This window comes from Micromesistius poutassou (assembly GCF_964030765.1).
Source record: "Micromesistius poutassou genome assembly, chromosome: 15".
In the NCBI taxonomy this organism is placed as follows: domain Eukaryota; kingdom Metazoa; phylum Chordata; class Actinopteri; order Gadiformes; family Gadidae; genus Micromesistius; species Micromesistius poutassou.
The window spans coordinates 12,744,264-12,765,020 of NC_140285.1; the positions used below are offsets into that span (position 1 = coordinate 12,744,264).

At 43.9% G+C, this 20,757-nt stretch overlaps 1 protein-coding gene across 4 annotated transcripts; it reads left to right on the forward strand.

Annotated features, from left to right (window-relative positions):
* The first annotated feature begins 307 nt into the window (after positions 1-307).
* Positions 308-20,372, forward strand: col9a3 (collagen, type IX, alpha 3). Of its 4 annotated transcripts, XM_084480033.1 has the most exons (36): positions 308-591; positions 1,523-1,591; positions 1,689-1,770; positions 1,879-1,957; positions 2,318-2,384; positions 6,816-6,884; positions 8,107-8,142; positions 8,259-8,330; positions 8,545-8,598; positions 10,295-10,330; positions 11,310-11,333; positions 11,672-11,725; positions 12,552-12,605; positions 12,741-12,782; positions 12,962-13,018; positions 13,106-13,159; positions 13,279-13,332; positions 13,511-13,564; positions 13,666-13,719; positions 13,876-13,929; positions 14,075-14,128; positions 14,239-14,292; positions 14,455-14,508; positions 14,698-14,742; positions 14,836-14,889; positions 15,094-15,147; positions 16,246-16,299; positions 16,414-16,485; positions 17,126-17,161; positions 17,322-17,366; positions 17,583-17,615; positions 18,147-18,293; positions 18,384-18,438; positions 18,540-18,722; positions 18,847-18,924; positions 19,124-20,372. In XM_084480033.1, the coding sequence occupies exons 1-36, from the start codon at positions 475-477 to the stop codon at positions 19,306-19,308; spliced, it is 2,385 nt and encodes a 794-aa protein (XP_084336159.1). In that variant the 5' UTR covers positions 308-474; the 3' UTR covers positions 19,309-20,372. The 4 variants fall into 4 exon arrangements, with proteins under 4 accessions (XP_084336159.1, XP_084336158.1, XP_084336156.1 ...); XM_084480030.1 differs by lacking the exons at positions 308-591; positions 1,523-1,591; positions 1,689-1,770; positions 1,879-1,957; positions 2,318-2,384 and adding an exon at positions 5,614-5,864; XM_084480031.1 differs by lacking the exons at positions 308-591; positions 1,523-1,591; positions 1,689-1,770; ... (2 more) ...; positions 6,816-6,884; positions 8,107-8,142 and having other exon boundaries at positions 11,315-11,333.
* Positions 20,373-20,757: the final 385 nt, after the last annotated feature.

A 20,757-nucleotide genomic window follows, 5' to 3' on the forward strand; every position in this document is an offset into this window, starting at 1 on the left:
TTCATTCTATAATAAACTTCAACTTTGTACAGCTTGGCAGTGCAAAATAAGCCTTGTTGATTTACATCAAAACCAGCATAACGTTCATCGTGACGTCACATCACAATGACGTCCCCTACATTTTGAGAATTCAAATATAATTTGGGTCCATAGACTTCCATATTTATTTATTTATTTTTTATTTTTTTAAATGTGACTCTTGCGGTTCGTCACCAAGTGGGCTGGCACAGCGGCTCCGTTACTGCAATCTCACGAACATCGAATATGACGCGTACTTTACCCCGGCGCAGCCTCCTCGGTTCCGCGCTATGCCGACGTGAAAGGATGTCGCGAAGGCTGGTCGCTTGAGGTCTGGGGCTAGCGCGCAGTGGGGGGGACATTCAACAGTGTGGCGCAACTCATGTCTTATCTTAGATATAAAACTACATCGACCGAATCTTGTGCTCTAGCTAGCCGCGGTGTGTCGGTGTAACGATGGAGGACGACTACGTGTGTGAGTACGACTCGACCTGGGACACGGAGAGTGATGGAGAAGAGCAGACCGGAGGGAGACCACCCCGTCGACAGGATAAAAACAAACCCTGGGCGTTGGTACGTACCACCCTCGGTGCTGTGTTTGGACCGGGGTCGAGGGGTCCTCGTCGTGTCGGACCGCGGCCCGGTTCGGTGAACGGTCAGCACTAGGCCAGCTTCTTGGTCCTTCTTCTCATAGTAATTGCTAAGCTAGCTTGTTGCTAGCATGCTAGCCACTGGCACTAGCTAACTTTTCATAGATTTAATCTAGGTTCAACATCATGCCGGTATGTTGACCCATTTTGTATCTAGTGTTGAATATACCTAGTAAATACCTCACGATAGGTGGTAGGGCCTTAGCCATTACATCCACGTTACCATGTTGTCGTTTCATACAAAGTCCTGGGCAACAGCGACCATCTCACCAAACGTCAATACATGGCAACACCAATGTACCTTCCACCCTCGCGGGACGACGACAACAATCGTGTCCAAACTGCCCCATAAAAACAACTCTTTTGAGAAAGCCCATTGCACTAACGTTCAACATTTAAGGAGGGGAGTTTGTTTCCTGCACAACAGATCAACCCTTACGGTTGGTCGAGTCGGATCCTAGTGGATCTTCTGCGGTCTGGATGAGACTGACCACACGACACCTCAAGGACAAACCAAGGGACACTTGTTTGATTAAAATATGTGTTCATCAAATGCGTATGTGTAAACACGTTTCGTATGACGGTTGTTGTCGCAAACGACCAGGCTGCAGGGCGTCCGTTATGTGTCAAAGCTAGCATGGCCTGGTCTAGATCACCATGGTTGCTATTAATCATGCAGCGTCGCAAATGCACATAGTTAGCTTGCTTATGTTTACTCCATACAGAGTACAAAAGGTTTACTCACGAATGTATCTCTTATAACAATTGCAAGCGTTTATTCCTATGTCGAAACATGTTGTCTTCCCTATTGGGATATATCTGCCCTGATGATATCATGATTAAACTATTTCCAGCCATGGCCGCATACGTCCAGGAATATGAGGGCAGCAAAGGACATGCAAAACTACAGGCGAGGGTATCCAGTAAGTCCTAACTCAAATACAACTATGCCATCAAATCAATGACGAGTTATGTTGAAATGTGTTTTTGTTTATATGCCTGTTTGTAATGTCTTTACAGAATCTTACAGATGATGAGTGTTCAGAAGACAAAATGAACAATTTGAAGTTTTATCTAAACCAGTTTCCTTCAGCTCCTGATGGTAACTCACAACCTTCCATTAAATGTGTTAAACTGTGGCTTTTTTTATTGGTATTAATTGTCAAAGGTTTAATGTTTAGGTTAACTTTTTTTGTTGTTTCGTTTGTAGATGTCTTCATTGAAACTTTTCATAAAGAATGGAAGACTGATTACAAGAAGCTTGAGAGGGTGCATTCCTACATACAATGGTAATATTGAACTATTAACTATGCTTTGTTATTTAAGTTTTGATACTTGATTTTGCCCATACAAACCTTTGATTAAAATACATTTACATTTATTTAACTATACATTTAATTAAAGTAAGCTCACTGATGATGTTTCAGGATATAGTGTGCAGCAGACATTATACATTAAAGGATATTATAATAACTATATAACTATATAATAATAACTATTATAATATTGAATAAAACTAATTCACAAAGGATCTTATAAATAATGCTTTGATTGTACCCTTTATGGGTGTGGGTCCAAAATTGCATTTAAATTTTACATGATGTCGGATTGTCGTATTACCCAGTAATCATTTGTAGATTCTTTGTCAGGCTGTTTCCTCTTAGGGAACCAGGAGTGAACTACATGGCTTCAGAACTTACCAAGAAGGAGATTGAGGTGCGTGGGCGTTTTCCTCTTAGAATTCTGGATGTCGTTTCAGGCATTGGTTACAATTTGTATTGTGTGTGTGTGTGTGTGTGTGTGTGTATCTAATTCCTGTCACAAATATTGCAATGAACACTCTTTATATTACACTTACCACCTTTGAGTTTGGCATGACATGTGGTTTGATGATTTTCAAAATGGTTGTTTCTGTCCTAACAATATTTTAAATTATTTTATCACTAATTTAATCCATACATTGGTTCTTAGGCATTTAAAAAGAATGACGAGGCGAAGGGGAGACTGGTTGAGTCCTATGAACTCATGCTGGGGTTTTATGGCATCCAGTTGGTCAACAGAGAGACGGGCGAAGTCAAACGTGCGGACAACTCGAAGGAACGCTTTGGAAACCTTGAGCGGTATGTTTCTATACATCGGATAAGCCAAACGGCCCTTATCTTACCAGTAATCCACTTAAAGTTGAGTTTCGGTGAAATCCTATGAACAAACTATTGTCGATAAGTCATAATTCTATCATTTTGTTGCCTGAATTGCAGCTGTTGTGATGATGAATGGCTTCATTATGTTTTCAAGATATTCCCTCATTCACAATTCAACACTGATGTAAACTCACGCTGTGGTTTGTGCTCTTGGCTTTCTTCTGTACCAGGAACATGCACAACAACCTCCGCATCACGCGCATCCTAAAGAGCCTGGGCGAGCTGGGCTTCGACCACTACCAGGCCCCGCTGGTGCGCTTCTTCCTGGAGGAGACACTGGTCAAGAAGAGCCTCGGCAGCATCAAGCGCAGCGTGCTGGACTACTTCCTGTTCGCCGTGCTGGACAAGCAGAAGCGCCAGGAGCTGGTGCGCTTTGCCTATCAGAACTTTGAGCCCAAGGACAAGTTTGTCTGGTGCCCGCGGAAGATCCTGAAGCAGTTCAAGAGAGCGGAGAAGAAGCCAGACGCGGTGGGGAACGGCGACGGGAAGGAGGATCACTCATCCCGGGGGAAAGGCAAGGACGGGGAAGCAGCCGGCGGTGCCCAGAAGGAGGAGGCGGCGGCGACGGCGGCGGCGAGAGCTGATGGTGCTGCAGAAGCTCAGAAGAAGAGCGATCAGACGGCGAGTGGAGACAAAGTCAAGCCGTCTGGGGCGGCGTCCGAGTCTAAGCCGGAATCCGGGACTGTTGAAAACGGGAATGCCGAGGTTTTGTTAGTAGACAACGGTAACGGATGTGACGCGGATGAGGATGCTGGTAATGTTGATGAGGTTGATGATGATGACGGTGGGGATGACAACGACGACGATGATGATGATGATGAAATGGACCAGTCGGTCAGTCCTGACCCTGTCAGGACAACTGTAGTCCCGGACAGCAGGGACACCAATAAACAGGACATCACACAGGAGACGGTCAGTGTTGTAGAGTCCGAGAGGAAGGCGAAGGATGAGGGAGAGGAGGGCAAGGTGGTGCAAAGCGGTACTCTAGCGGTGGACTCGGCCAACGGGCAGATGGAGGAGAAGGCGGTGACGAGCGCCCTGCCCATGCACACGAGCCCGTCAGCAGGCCCCAAGACGAAGCCAGAGGGCTCCTCCAAATCGTCCCCCTCGCGGTCCTCTGGGAGGGAGGAGAAAATCCCCAGGACTGACTTTGTGACAGAGGGGGACAAGAAAGTGGCGAAGGTGTCGAGCGAGTCACCGCTGAGTGTGAATAAACACACTGATGAACAGACTAATGGGAAGGGCTGCGAGGCCATGGACGTTGAGTCAAACCAGCCCACCTCAGGCCAGGACGGGAACTCATGAATAGAGACCGCTGGTGGACATTAGGTTGTTTCAATGACAATCGCTTAGTTGAGCTTAAATTAAATCAAATCGAATTAAATGAAATTAAATATATTAAGGTTTTTTCTAGCCTTCCGTTTTCCGTTTTAAGAAGCGATTGTTTCTTTGTTTAAAAAAAAAAAAAAAAGATATACTGTTGCTACATGGCTGTCCTACAAGTTCCAACCAAGAGACCAATCACTGGGACAACAATAATAATGACTAATATTTGATATCCCTACAAAATAATTGGTATTATAGTTATTATTCGTTAAATGTAGTTTTCTCTAAAATAAGAAAAAATGTGAATGAAATTAAAAAAGGTGTATTTAAGTTCAGTACTCTTGCAACTGAAGACAGTTATTTGCACTGAAATGTATAGCAGATTAATTGAACTGTACTTTATTTGATTGAGAAATCCCTGTTGAACCCGCTGTCAAATGGGGGAAAAAATTGAATGTCATTCCCCTTAGAATGTTACACAATTTATATGTTTGGGTGCACAGTTGGGGAGCAAAAATTAACACTTTGCCAAAAATATAATAGACTGGTTGATTGTATGTATGTCTTGGCAGTGTATGCAATGCTTTGGTTGAAATTTCAGTATGTTGTATATTAATGCTACGTGGCTGGCTATTAATGATTTTATTAACTTTATAAAGAATAGTCTATGAGATGTTTTGCCAAAGCCCAAATCTATTCCTAGTTAATTAATTGCAATTCTCAGGAAAATCCTGCAGTAGATATCAGCTTTTGTTACCTTTTCTTGTGGCTGCATTTGACTTGGTTAATGACTTGAGTGACTGAAAGATGTGACGTCACATTTAAAGGGGTAGTACATCACTCACCCAAACGGGGGCTTTTGAACTTGACGTGTATGTCGATGGAATACATCTCAGGATTAGCGTGACATTCAACGAGCTATGTCTTACTAGAATCCATCTGAAGTGCAGAAGGCTAAAGTGGGAAATGACTCTTAAAAACAAATTTAACGAGGTTCTTGCCGTTTGTCAGGGCACTATCCTGAACACCTTTCCTGTTGAATAATTAAAAATAAAATGTTTTAAGAATTTGTACATGCTTTCATTCAGAGTGTTGTGACGACGATACCTAAAGGACATCAGTTCAGATTAGAAGTTAAATATTGTTTATCACTTGAACACCCCTGCAGTATCATACTTTTCCTCGGCATGCTGTATGCAACGAAGTGCAGTCCTGCCTCCCGTCGTCCTCAGGCCTATTCTTTTATAGTGGAAGTGGCCTCTTAAGGTGGACTCCTATAGGCTAGACCTCGACTTGACACATCCCCACGGCCCAGCCCACTTGATTGGTCTCCTCCTAGGGTTCCCCTTCTCTCGCTCTCCCCCGTCCCAGTGCTTCTCCTCGCCCCCCCTCACCCACTTCCAACAGTGTCCGAGATTTGAGTTCAGCCCCTTCAGCCGGAGGCTCGGGTTTATCTGGATTCATAGCGGATGTCATTCAGGAGCTGTGCGTCGCAAGGTGAAGGAAGGCTCCGTCGCTGATACGGGGGGAGCTAACGAGGACCAGGGCACCGGGGCTGCATTATTTCCCGCGTCACATCGGATTTTAGGGGCGAGCGGGAGCCATGGCGTTATTCTCTGCTCTTGGGGTGCTCTTACTGTGCCAACTTTTGACATCCTCTTCGGCCCAGGTAAGGGTGGTGGCGGTGCACCTCCGAACGAGACCGCAGCCAAATAAAGATGAAGTTTCTGTTTAATTAACTAATCTAAACCATGTCATGCCAGTAATGTAGGGCCTGATAAAGTACATCACTTAACTTTACCTGACTATTGATAATTGCGGGCAACTAAACGCTGTCTGCCTACTGGCCTGATTCAAAGGCTGTCAAATTAAAATAAGATGTGGATTAAAGTTGACCAATTACTGTATAGCTTCATAGCTATACAGTTGACGCTTTATAGCGAAATACCCCATATAACACATAATGTATAATAGTCTATATTTGGATATTATCATTAGACCTATGCATTATTTGTATTAAACATAGTGGCTCAGAGGCCCTGCTGTGGTTTCGTTTCAATTGTATGGAGACATTATGAATTAGAACATTAATGGTCCGCAGGTGGTCACTCTGTGAGTCGGGTATGTTTGTCCAGACCTACGGAATGTGTGCTCTGGAGAGCAGCAGGCCTACCGGGCGCATAATACCATCTTTGTTCCTTCATCCATTTCAACTATTGGCTATTTCAAACTCATGAAGAGAACACACATTTCCAAATTAAATTATTGTTTATTATATTTGTGCATTTATATAGCCTTTGTAGCCCTATATTTATTATATAGGCCTAGTTATGTCACCTTTTAGCGTCATTACTACGCATGCGTATGTGAGTCCCAATTAACAACGTTGCTTTGTTGTGTAATGTTATATTTACATTTTCTAAATTATTTATGCTTATTGAACCAGTTTTTAAAAAATAAATGTTATTTACCCCTATTGACGTCAGTGCAGCAGATAAGTCATTTAAGGATAAACTGTTGTTTTTTTGTTTGCTTTCTCAGTAATGATCAATTACAAATAATGTAAAGGGTGGCGATTTCCAGCACAAGCAGGTGGTCAAGATATGATTTTTCTTTGTAGAGACCTGGACCAAGAGGGGCATCGGGGCCCCCAGGACCTCATGGGCCCCCAGGGAAGGATGGCACTGACGTGAGTTAGTCCACCCCAGCTGCTAGTCAGCCTTGACTAGCACTTTGGTTTTCAGATTATATAAGTTTTAAATATATTTTAAGATTTTAAGATATGGCTTACATCAAATGAGACCATAAACAAAATGTGTGTGTGTGAAAGAGAAAGAGAGACAGAGAGACAGTGAGAGTGTGTTTGTGTGAATAAAGACAACAGTCCTAGACATAATGTCCAATGTATGTAGTGCAACAAGTGGCTCCACACATCTTATCCAAACTGCAGCCTCACTTATGTTACGTTATGTTACCAACCCTTTATTTATTCCTGTGTCTACCATATTTGATCAAATTGGCTCCTCCTCCTTTTTGAAACCATTGCTCCTCCCTCCAGGTGTTTACACAGGGGTGTCGGTGGTATTTACTCTCTGGTAGTCAATGTACACATGGTTTTGGCTGAGTGGATACGATGGGAGGCTTGACAACCTACTGAGGTGGGAGCGTGGCTCCAGAAACACAGGACCAAAACACAGTTGGCCAATGTCAGAAGCAGACTGACACCTGGAATGTTGGAAGATGTGAAAGAAAAGCTTTCTATGAAGACATAGGACATAGGTGGTGTTAAAGCTCCCCTACAGTGCTTGCTTACACAGCAAACCAAACCAAGGAAAAAGGAAAATGGATGCATGGATAATGTACTACAATTAATCCATATTTCATTGATTTTAGTCTATCAAAGCCATTTCAAGGAATATAACTAATAAATAAAAGCAAAAAAAATGCTTTTTGCAAATGTCCGGTTCAGGGGCGATGTGAGCATCCTCATCCTCTGGGTATTTCTGTTGCTGTAGTCTAAATGAGGAGTGCTCGGCCACACAGAGGGTCTATTCATTCATGCATTCCCCAGTCCTATGAGACCATCTAAAGTTTCACCTCCCAGCTCCTCCCTGTCCGTACACACGCTCCAGCCAACCTGGGGCTTTCATCCTGTAGACTGCCTGGCAGGGGGCGGTCCCTAATCCAGATGCTCACCAAAGCATCCTTTATTCATGAGCAGTCCATGATCAGGACATATATATGTATATATATATATATATATATACATATATATATGTCCTTGTCCCCATCTTTTGCAGTCTTTGCTCAGACTGATGATGCTTTTCAAATGCTAATTATAAATAGAGTGTGATGCGATTCTTGTTTTATTGATTTCTCTGTCTCCTTTCTCCTATCTATGTGAACCACAGGGGAAAACTGGCCCTGCTGGACTCGCCGGAAAAGCTGTAAGTTAACATCCACATAAGGGTGCACACAGACATGCATCTGATGGTGGTTGTTGGTGGTGGTGATGGTGGTGGTCCACTCACCTTGTTTCCTCCTTGTCTTCCTTTCCCTTCAGGGTCCTAAGGGGAAAGCAGGATTGCCGGGTGGACCTGGGAAGCCGGGACTCCCTGGACTTCCAGGGGTAGATGTAAGTCTCCTCAACACACCACAACAACCCGCCTCCATGCCTATGACACGAACGTCTAGCAACACATTCTCACACAAGGTTCAAACCCCGTGAGGCACACAACCACATATCTCGGGCTAGAACCAACATTCACATGTTATCATGTACATGTTTGTGTTGTAGAATAAGTGGATGGAATAGCCTATGGAGTTAATCTATCATCATGTGTCCTCAGGGTCTGACCGGCCCTGACGGCCCCTCGGGGAAGGACGGACCTCCAGGAGAGGCGGTAAGTGACACTCGGGGTACACACCCTGGTTGTACCCTACCTGACATCCCCTTCATTGTGTCTCTGCACTAACATCGATCTACCAGCTTCAATTGAGCAGGAAAACACCACACAGAATAGCACTATACTCATACACACGCCTGTTCTCAGTGGTAGTGATTCATGGCTACAATCATCTCAATCCTGATAAGTGGTGTAAAAGAAAACAACAGATACAACAAGATATGGGTCCTCAGTCATGCAGGGATAAGGCTCCTGTTTTTCCTGTCTCTCTGGATTTACCCAGACGGTTGGTGCGCTTGGTGGAGAGGTTTTTAATGAGGGCAGGCCCAATCGGATTTGGGTACTGCTGACTGCTCGCTCTGTCCTAATCCCGTATGGAATGCACGCGGCTGCCCACCTCCACCAGGTACTGGGGAGAAGGGTGATCTTTGGCCCTGGGGCTGAAAGTGGCGCTGCTCACATGATGAAACGGATGCCTTGCACAGTATATTGGAGTCACCTTCTCCACCTGGTTGTGAACACACAGCCATGCGATAGAAAATCCCTGGCATTCCAACTCATTATCCCAGGCTAAACATGAAGAACTTGGCATCAGTTAATGCTTGTTTTTGCGTTTTTGCTGGGATTTGTGCTGTTTGAAACTGGCCAGTAAGGTTAACAGTTGAACATTTATTACGTGTGTTGTGAGGTTAGAACAAGTGATGACACCATTGATAAGACTGTGCTTAGTTTAGTTAATGCCACCTGTGCTTGTGTGTAGACAATATAAGATATAATAAAACTATACATCCTAGAAGGTAATGACTGCCGTGTGTTTGTGTGTTTGTGTGTGTGTGTGTGTGTGTGTGTGTGTGTGTGTGTGTGTGTGTGTGTGTGTGTGTGTGTGTGTGTGTGTGTGTGTGTGCGCACATGTGTGTAACTGCTTATATGTTAGTGTGTGTATAAGTAAAACAAAGACTGGTAAAATATTCTACCAAATTTGTGCATTTGTGCAGCCGTCTGAGCTCTTGTTTCGTTTGCACAACGAGGAATGCAGAGACTCCCGACCACACAGCCATGTGAAGACGCACTGTGCACTTCTCACCACACAAGAAACCCAAATACAGCCAATGAGAATGCAGGAATAGGTTGAAGCAGAGTCAGTTCTGTAGGTTGGAGGCTTTAAAATAGGAAGTGAAGGCTACTTTCAGTTTAAAACTGCCAATCCACCCAGAGTGAAATGAAACTTCATTTCATTTCAACTACATAATAATTAAGACAAATGGATTGCTGCAGTGAGAAATTTACCAGGTGTATGTATTAAGGTTATCACCGTTTCATATTTATTTCAAGGATAAGTTTTTTGCATTTGTGAATTTGGTATTTGTTTTGCTCTTGTATGTATTGATAATCATTAAGTTGCAGTACTGTATTCTCAATGATGACAAAAGTGTGGACCCCCCCCCCCACACACACACACACACACACACACACACACACACACACACACACACACACACACACAGACATACACCATTGTATCTACTTAACATACCTCATTATATATGATATAGGATACATCCCCCACAACTTTGTTTCTATTCAATGGTTGTTTCATATGTATACAATAATACATGCAATATAACTATATTAGCATTGTCATTAGCATCCTGAGAAGATTGTCATTGTTATTGTTTTCTTCCTCTTTGTGCAGGGTGATGCCGGACCCCCTGGGCCAGGCGGACCTCCTGTAAGTACCTCTACCTTTAACTAAAACATCCTCTTCTGGTCACATCACACACTTATTCAAATTGATATCCAAATATTGTAACTACTTGAAAGCATGCAATGGCTGCATGCCTAACATTCAATTACAACAGAAACATTGATGACAAGACAGACCAATAAGGACAAAAATAACAAAGATGACAAGGCATGATGACAAGACAGGCTAACAAACAAGACTGACGTATGGGAAGCCAGTGACACAACAAAACAAATTACATATAGTACAGGTAAAAGAATATTTTACATTTATTTTAAAATGAAGGGGGTCATTTGAAACATGTGCACTGTTCTGATTTTGATTGTTTGAGTAATTGTTTAAAATGTCCAAATGGGATTAAAACCGAAAGCAAAAAATGAGTTTTTTTACTGCTAAAAAGGAGCAGTATAACTAAAAGCAGTCTTACCAAATTCAGTTGTTGTACCTGGAATATTTAGAGCCAGAATGTAAATGGAGCGGACGTTATATGGATTGAGCAGAGCGATAGGGTTAGGGACACGGCTTTATTACAAGCTAAATTTGTGTTATACCGTTTGAAATTACGCAAATACAGGCTAAAGTTGAGAAGATGAACATGTTTGATGAATATAAGTAATTGGAATCCCTAATTACGAGGATAAATACACATTATGTCAAATCAGTGATAATGAATGTACCAATGAATGTACCAATCGGATCAACGTGAAGGTGCAATGCAATCAATGCAAAATAAGTCGTGTGTGCTCTCTGTGTCGAAGAATCAAGAAAGTAGAAGACAATTCAGACAAGTCAGAAAAATATGCATAATTAAATTAGCCAAGGGATAATGAGAGAGTGAAAATGTTCATCAGGTTCCCATTGAGAGGCACTAATATTTAACAGGATACAGAACAATTCCAAGATTTGATAGCATGTGATTATGCATAATGCTGTGACTTAATTTGCCCTCCCCTCTCTTCCGTAGGGCAGAGGGAGATCAGGAGCTGCAGTGAGTAAAGCTTTTTTCCTATCTGTATCTGTGTGTGTGTGTGTGTGTGTGTGTGTGTGTGTGTGTGTGTGTGTGTGTGTGGCCATGTGTGTGGCCGTGCATGTGTCTATGTGCATGTGTGTGCATGCGCGACTTGTGCAAGGAAAATAAATAAAAGACAATATTAGAAATAAAATCTGAAAAAAATCGAATCTCAACCAAAAATATAAATAAGTACAAATTCCAATGACATTAGGTATTTATAGCATATTGTATAACCATAACTGCACTATATTCCATAATGATTATATGCTGCTCTGTGTTGTCAAGTACACTAATTCCTTTTCTTTTCATTTCAGGGGTTGCCGGGAACCAACGGCTTGCCAGGCGGAGTGGGACCACAGGGCCCGGCAGTGAGTATCTGAGCTTCCTGAAGCCTGCTGTTCCCAGGGGGCCGTTTATCCTACCACCGCGGCTCTTACTGTACTCCCACCACAGTCTGCTGGTGTATCTCTGACCCTCATTACCATATCATACAGTAAAACACACCACTAAAAATAAGCACACAAGCAGCGTTGTGGCTTGAAGTCAGCTCATTATGTGCTCAGTGTGTGTGCGTTGTGAGAGTGGTGCGTGACAGAGTTCAAAATGGGAGTGAACTCAATCTGGCTGAACAGACTGCGGCCTCTAGATCATATTTTTTAAATATTTTTTAATGGGCAATTCTATCCAGTGAAGATTCCAAAACATAGAAATAAATTGTAATTCCCGTCTCAGCAAAGCAGCAAACGATGTAAAGTATGTAAAGTATGAGTGAAAGCACACAAGATGTGAGTGAGTAAATATGTAAAATAGATGTAAGTTGTGTAATAAATGTATCTTATCAGCGTGAGATGAGCGTGGGGAGAGATTTTAGTAAGATAAGGTTCCAAGCAAAACTTGTAACCTCATGTGGAGGATTTTTGTCTTTATTTTGTCACATTTGTGTCCGTTTGATCGGAGACTTTGCACAGCAAAGCAATTGTCAACGATCACCGAAAATGAAAACACTAAATCAAATACAATTTATATTATAAGGCCCATGCTTATATAAGACAATAGCAGTAAAACCAAAGAAGAAGATGATATGATTTTTTCACTTTTAAACAGAAGTCACGGCAGAGGGCTGCAGTAAGATCAGTGAGGCTGTGCATGGTTTGCAAGAACAATGCTGATGTTTGAACTCTATTCCACAACCAGGGCCCTGAAGGTCTTGGAGGGCTTCCTGGCCCTGTCGGCGCTGATGGACCCCCAGTAAGTGCAAATGGTTTATGCTTTGAGACAATGCCGTTGAGCAAAACTCTTCAAGACAGTCAGATATTATTTCAGCACCTTTTTTTATCATTATTAAAAGCCTTGTCCTCTTTTTCCTCTCCTACCAACAACCAGGGTCTTCCAGGCACTCTTCCTGATGGCAGTGGGGATCTTCTGGTACGTGTGCAGCGGTCTTGACTAACGTAGCTATAAAGATAAAATAAGAAAATACTTGTTGATCCCAGCTGGAAAATCCAGGTGCCACAGTATGCTACATTATTCAGGCGGCAGAGCAGGGCAGTGCTCCACAGAGGCTGTGCCTCAGTCTTATGTGTGTCTCTGTCTGTCCTTTGCAGTGTCCCGCCATTTGTCCCCATGGCCCACCCGGTCCTCCTGGGATGCCAGGATTCAAAGTGAGTCCGGTCGCTTCTAAACATTCAGAGCTTATTGAAGCGCGTGGTCCCTAACATGCAATCTCTCTTCCCGCCGTCTCCTCCTAGGGACACACAGGCCATAAGGGAGACAAAGGAGAGCTCGGCAAAGACGGGGAGAAGGTGAGCGTACTGCAGTCTGTCAAACACAGCACCATCAGTAGCTGGGCGAGAAGTATTGATCCAATACAATTCAACTGTTGATGTTGTAGAAGATAAATATCTTATCGTCTTTCTTGTAGGGTATTGTTGGCCCACCTGGTCCTCCAGGTATTCCTGGTACTGTGGGTCTGCAGGTGAGTCGAACGACCAAAACCCCCTAAAATACGACTGGTGGTAACTTATCTTTTGAGTTAACATGTATACTACACATGATTGACTTGTCATGCGTAGTGTGCGTATTATTAGCGTTGTTGATGAGACATTGAGGCCTGTATGAAGATGCCTTCACAACGAAGCCGGCTTGTTTTTCAGGGCCCACGTGGTCTCAGGGGCCTCCAGGGGCCAATGGGAGCTGTAGGAGACAGGGTAGGTAACATTTACAATGCGGATCACACACTTGGTATTTAAGCGGGTGTTTGTGTGTATATCCTCACTGTCGTGGCTGACATGTTGTGTTCTGCCTCCAGGGCCTGACAGGCTTCAGAGGCAAGCCTGGTACCACAGGTGTCATTGGAAAGACAGTGAGTCTCTCATCCTGCTTCTAACACACTCACAGAGGGAATTACTGGATGGGGGGGGGGGGGGGGCGGTATTAAAGTGGGATGCTGTTTCTGCAAAACGGATCACTACTCCCATCAATGAATAGCTGGGTGTGTGTTTCCATCTGATGCTTTCAGGGTGATGCAGGAGAGAAGGGACCCCAGGGATTCAACGGACCCAAGGGAGACATTGTGAGTAGAGGACCAGGTCTCGGGCACGTCTCTTAACCATCCTTTTCAAAAAAAGGCTGGCATACGACATGCGTGCCATAAGTAGCTATTATAAATGCCTTTGTTGGGGAAGCAAAGCTAGCAATATATCCCCCCATTCTCTCAGGGCAAAATCGGTCCTAAAGGAGTTCCCGGTGGACTAGGACCCAAAGGAGAGCCTGTGAGTGTCTTGTTCTTCTTGAGAACAACTTGTTTAACACAATGCATGGTTCGCAATACATGTTTTACCCTAAAGTGCTCTGTTCTAATTAGACTTGATCCTAACTACAGGGCATCCCCGGCAGGGACGGCAAAGACGGCACCCAGGGACTGGACGGAGAGAAGGTGAGTGACCCCACCCATTCCCCTGCTGCTGGACGTTGCAGTAGACTCCTGTTGATCCATCCGTTAATCCATTGATGTGATCCAGCCAAGCTCAATACCCTGCTAGATGGTCCTGAGTTCATAGTGAGAGGATGACACTGTCCACGGTCTGTGTGTCCCCAGGGTGATCCGGGACGGAACGGCGTCCCTGGAGAGAAAGGGCCCAACGGACTTCCTGTGAGTATCACGGCGGTGGCGGCGGCGGCCGTGTGTCTCATCCTGTTATGTAATGTGTTGGTTCATCTATGAGGACAAAGGACCTACGTAACATTCTCACAGTCTACATGCGCCTCCATCTCGACGTCCCTTTCTTACCGTCTGAAATACAACCGATAGCCACTAAGCTGCGTTGTTATTGTGTTCCAGGGTCTGCAAGGAAGGGCTGGAGGAAAGGGGTCTAAAGGGACAGTCGTGAGTACATAACTAAAAGTCTGGCGAGCCGCAGAGCGGAGGTAAGACCCACGGAGAGAGCAGCCGTTCTGATTCTACCTTCTCTCACTCCAGGGTGACGCAGGGAAGATGGGCGAGACAGGACCCTCTGGAGAGCCAGGTATTCCTGTATGTATCTGAAGGGGAGGGGATTGACCCGTTTTAGATGATTTCATATGATGAAAAGGATCTGTGATTCAACCTAAAAATATGTCCCGTCTCGATCAATGACGACATGCATTTTGATTGACTGGTCTAAATTGTAAAAGTCGAAGAGGAGGACTGTCCAATCACTGCACTCTGTTGATGTGCCCGTTCTGTCTTCTCCCACAGGGTGACATCGGTGTCCCTGGAGAGAGAGGAATTGCTGGACCCAGAGGAGTCGCTGTAAGTTGTCATGGTTACGTGTGCCCAATGACGCAGCAGATTGCAGGGGCAATGATCGTTTGCATAGTGTGTTGCTCTAAAGCACTGTAAACACGGTAAAAAAAAAATGCTTCTGGCGTACCTGACTAAAGTCGTTTAGATGTAAAGATGTGAAGGTAAACAGCTGATGACTTCCCTGGTCCTTCCAGAGTCCTGGGGTTAAATAAGAAGTGTGTGCGGGTTGGGGTGGAGGGCTTCATTGTTCTAGCAACAAACAGGCAGACAAACTTCCAAGTTTCTTGGAAACTTTAGTTTCCGGTAGAAACTCAAAAGACATCTTCCGGCAGTCTGTATCTTTGGAGCGCTGGTTGTTTGAGAAGGTGGCTTGATGACGATGGTCTGTCTATATATAGGCTTGGCTGTCTGGTTGCCAGAGGAAACAACCACGTCTTTGACAGACTTGGCCGGAAACACTATTTAAAATTATATTTATTAGTTCTGTGTTGATGTGAAATATGCTTTCTCAATCTGGCAAGAACGCTAGAGGCGCAATGTTTTAATTTAAAAACTCTGTTCAATTTATCATGCAATTCATATTGTATTTAACAAGCATATTCAAAATCAATCAATCACCAGAAAATACGTCAAAACGCAGATATGTTTGAACGCAATAGAGCAATAGAAAAAAGTAGAACGCATAGTAGGATAATAAATATACACCTTCCATTCAAAATAATATGAACCTATAAACAGAATACATTAATATTAAAGTGAACGAGAAGAACTTGTCAAAAGAAGAATAAAATGGCTGCCGCCTCGGGGCGTTGCTCAGATGAATTCAGAGGTAGCGGTGGGTTAGTGGGGAGAGCAGGTATTTACATAGCAAACTATGAATAGACAGAGGGACACTGTTACAATCTACACTACCCCATGCATCATGCTACCCCAAGCTTACCCTAACACATCCTGCATCACATAGCATCACAAATGTATAACATCAGAGCCAAAAACCAGACGAATGCATTTCAAGCGTATTTGTTATTTGCAAATCTCATGTGTTTGGATTGTTTTTCCGGAAGAGGTCGAGTTTCATCCCCTATTTCTGTCTGTTTTCCACAGGGGGGCGTCGGACCAGTGGGCAACGTGGGGGTTCAGGGAGGTAAAGGCTTCCAGGTCAGTGGTGTGAGGCGCCGCTTCTGCGGTTACGCAGGACCCATTCTGTCCCATTGTATTACGGTGTTTCACCATTGTTACTGTATGTGACGTTAACCTGGCTGTGACCAACAGGGAGGTAAGGGAGCTATGGGAGACCCAGGACTTCCAGGTCCGACCGGTATCCGCGGAGGATTTGGTGAGAGGGTGAGTTTTGTTGACCAAATGGCACCAAATAGCACCAAATGACCAATTGCAGTAACCGCACCCAATCACACCAAGCCTCACCGCTACAGTACCTGCAGTCAGGAGATTACCAACCCTCTATCGCCCATCTTCCAAACAGCCAGATTGCAATCTTAAACCAAGTGAGCCAATCATATCAGGGATGCAGAAAGAGTGGATTTTAATAAATTACAGCACACAGACCCTTTAGAAATGGATGTAGAGTTCCTGCAGGAGAATACAATACTTCACATGCAAACACACACACAAACAACCCAAACAATCAATATCAACTCCCCACACCGTACATACATACATGTTGTCACAACATGGAGGTCACATACCTACATCTAACCAGCCAGGGCGTCCCCCCCCCCCCCCCCCCCCAATCTCCGAGGCATGTACTCCACATTTGGGTGGGCTAACAAGGTAGCCGTCTGTTCAGGCCCTGTGGACGGAACAAAGGCCGTCTTTATACAGGTTCCCTTGGGCCGGTCTGCATCACATACCCCTCTCCCTGTAGCACAGCCTGCCCCTTCCATACAGCCTGCTACCCCAAGCTCTCATTTTTTTCATCAGTTTCTTTAACTAAACATACCCTCTCGCTCTCTCTTTTCCTCAGGGCCCCACCGGAGCTTCCGGCCCTAAGGGAGAGATGGTAATGGAAGCAATATGCTGGCATAGAAACTGTTGTTGGTTAATATGTGCAAGGGCGTTTGTTCTCATTTGAATCGGCCCTAAAGGGACGGTGACTGATATTACAGTTGAGGTAACGATTGGGTCTTGTGCTTGATCAAGCCTCTTGTGTTTCTGTTTAGGGCGTGGCAGGAAGTGATGGTTTGCCTGGAGAGAATGGAGAACCTGTAAGTATAGTCTCCATCTGTTGAAGAAGCAGGGCTAGTGGGCCACGCGCGGTTTACCGTTGGACTTTAATACAGAGTTATCATTCTTATGTGTCATTGATTTGGTTGTGGGTCTAATGATGAAAATAATTGATAATCAATTATGTATTACATATATCACATATTACTTTATGTGTAATTATGTGGTGAACTATGGATACTGTTTCTCTTTTCCAGGGTCCATTTGGACCAGTTGGTCATAAAGGAGAGGTAAATCCACATATTTTACGTTGCATTATTAATTTATCAATTTGTATTTATGCTTTTTTTTCTCGTAATATCAACCCCATCAATTCATCAGGAGTTTACATACGCTTTCTGTTCAAATGGCAAAACATAAACGATTTTCAGCTTTGTACTGGTGCTAATTTCCTCAAATGGCCTAACATGATTCAACCTCACATTCCAATTGTAAGAGGATTAATCGGTGAGAGTTGTTCTGCATTAGCCTGCAGTATTAAGTCTCTTCACTGCAATGCACCAATGGGGAGTCACATTAAGCTGTAGAGCAATTAAAGTAATTACAGAAACAGCACTGATGGGTCTCTATCTCATTGGTTTTGCTGTTAGCATTAACCAAAGTAATTATGAAGCAACAATGCACCTTATGAGTATTTTCACTCACGGTGTTAAAGGGTTAAAAAGCATAATGAAAGTTTGTCTTTGTACTATAATAAAAGGACAATTTCAGAGTTGGATGCATGTGGTGCGAGACCATTTTCATTGTTTAATTGTTCTCAGTCAGGAAAGCGTGGCGAGCTGGGCCCTAAGGGCGTGTCTGGGCCACAAGGAGAGCTGGGGGCCAGAGGGGTCCCGGGAAAACCTGGACCAATGGGATTCCAAGGAGAACAGGGACTGCCTGGGATTGCAGGGAAGAACGGCATTCCTGTGAGTGTTGGCTCTTCAATACATGATTCATGATTTGTTTGGAAACCTTTGAAAGAGATAACCGCAACGTGGGGAGTGTTTGTGTTTCAGGGTAAACTGACGAGTGAACAGCACATCAGAGAGCTGTGTGGCTCCATGATCGATGGTGAAGATCTGAACCTCTCCCTGTCCATTCATACCAAATGTCTGACCCACACGACCAAGCGGCTCACACCGTCTCCCTTCCGCCTCCTTCCGTTCTCGCAGATCAAATCGCTCAGCTGGCGGCTAACCTAAGGAGGCCCCTGGCCCCTGGTGGGGTGGGCAGACCCGGCCCCGCTGGACCTCAAGGGTTGCCCGGTGATACCGGCTCCATCGGACACCCTGGGACCCAGGGACCCCCGGGGTACAGAGGACTTCCAGGAGACCTCGGGGACAACGGTCCCAGAGGTAAAACGAAAACATATACAATACAAAAACATTGACGGAAAAGTGGATTTATTATTTTTTATAATTAGAACCAAAGTCAAAAACCTTTGTTTTGCATAATTAAATCTCTTTCTCTCCCCAATAGGTGAAGTTGGTACACAGGGTGACAAGGGCCCTATTGGCAAAGCTATTGAGGGGCCAACTGGAGACCAGGGCTACCAAGGTTTGAGACCTCAACAGATAATACTTAATTAATGATGAATATTGTAAGTCGCTTTGGATAAAAGCGTCTGCTAAATGCCCTGAATGTAAATGTAAATATCATACTAATGTTGATGCGTCGACAGTAATCCTGGCTGCTCCAAAATCGTCCCACTTGTATACATTCACCTGACTCACCTTGTCTAAACGTTTGTCAACAGGTCTTCCGGGAGTTGCGGGCATTGTGAAGGACGGCCGTGATGGCGCCCCCGGAGACCCCGGGGAGCCCGGAGAGGCCGGCCGGGTGGGTAGGACTGGACACCACGGCACCCCTGGGATCTGTGACACATCGGCCTGCCAGGGCGCCTCGGTGGCCGGGAAATCCTCCAACCCCAAGAACCATTAGACGTTGCTCTGTTCCCCCGAGGCCCCCCCCCCCCCCCCCCCCCCGACCCGCCCCACGACGGGGGACAGGAGGAGGACGAGCGGAGGAGAGGAGAGACACGTCGTCGCACACATTTCCCTTTATGCGTTAATAATTGAAGACGGGGTTTCGGGAGGAAACGAGGGAATCATCACGAGTGTGAGGAGAACAAAAAACGCAGAACAGCTGAGAGACTAAAAATATTGATCACATCAATGAAACAGACGAGAGTGAGACAAGAGTGCAAGACAACACCCGCGGCGCAGCCATTACCATCGGCAGATAACGACAATAGCCTGACTTTGAATGACTCATCAGAAAGTGGCCGTAGTACATTCATTTTTCTAAATCCTTGGTTTGTAAAAAATAATACCAACTTAACCCCGTTACAGATGGTGCTCTTCAGCAGTACTGTGATTGTCCTTTATGTACAAGTATTATGGTCTATGAATGGTCATTCCAGGTGTTACCTCAAAAGTCAAGATTCACAATGTAATATATAGAGATTGGTGCCAGTGTTGAGAAACTAGTCATGACTATTTGTAATTTTGTAACTAAAATTAAAAAAGGAAAACCCAAGGCCCAGAATTTTTGTATATTAATGCAAAAGATTTCTAACTCTTACTAGTCTTTTTTTTTGGCAGTCTAGATTTTTATGTTTTGTGTTTGTTTTATTATATCTTAAGTTCATACAATTTCCCTTCAAACTAGTTTTGATATTTAATTATCTTGGATGTGGATGAAGAATTGATGGTTTTCTTTTTTCAGTTCGCCAATGACCACATCCACTATGTAATACTGGTGCAGTACCAATTAAATATACATACGTTTAAATAATATTTATTATTGGTGGGTGACTGTTGTATGTACAGTAAGATGCTACAGCGTCATGTTGTGAGAAATAACGAATAAAGCCACTTTTCAGTAAAACATTACTCTTCTGTAAACCAAGATAATCTATACCAATCAACCCATAATGAATAAAGTGAAGCCATTCGATAAAATCAGTAACATTTACTTTAAATTGAATACAACCAGGACCGAAAAATCACATGAAAAATTATCGAACACAAATTAACATTTTTTTATAAATATTTGCTCAAATGTAACGGATGTACAATGCAATTGGATTGTTTCTTAAATTAGCACCTTGGAGTAAAATATCATGACTGGTAATAAATACTATAAATAAGTGGAACACCCTGTAATTTGTCTTTCAATGCGAAACAGTGCCACCTGCATATCACTTTCTGCAATGTCCTGTAAAAAGGCATCTCGGCACCCAAATGTAATTTTTGTTAAAGGCTCAAGGAGACAACAGGCGGTAATTTTTAGTAACAAGACCTCCTGAAGACCCTAATGGTTTCTGTCTGCAAAGAGTCCCCTGCTAAATGGATAGCTTTCCTTAATGATGAAATAACTTATTTTGCA

What these genes read in the sequence shown, in the direction of transcription:
- col9a3 (XM_084480033.1), top strand. Translation starts at nt 475, where the DNA reads ATGGAGGACGACTACGTGTGTGAGTACGACTCGACCTGGGACACGGAG. An exon ending in AAGGGCCCAACGGACTTCCT is followed by an intron (nt 14,509 to 14,697) that starts GTGAGTATCACG and finishes ATTGTGTTCCAG; the next exon opens with GGTCTGCAAGGAAGGGCTGG. An exon ending in AGGGAGGTAAAGGCTTCCAG is followed by an intron (nt 16,300 to 16,413) that starts GTCAGTGGTGTG and finishes TGTGACCAACAG; the next exon opens with GGAGGTAAGGGAGCTATGGG.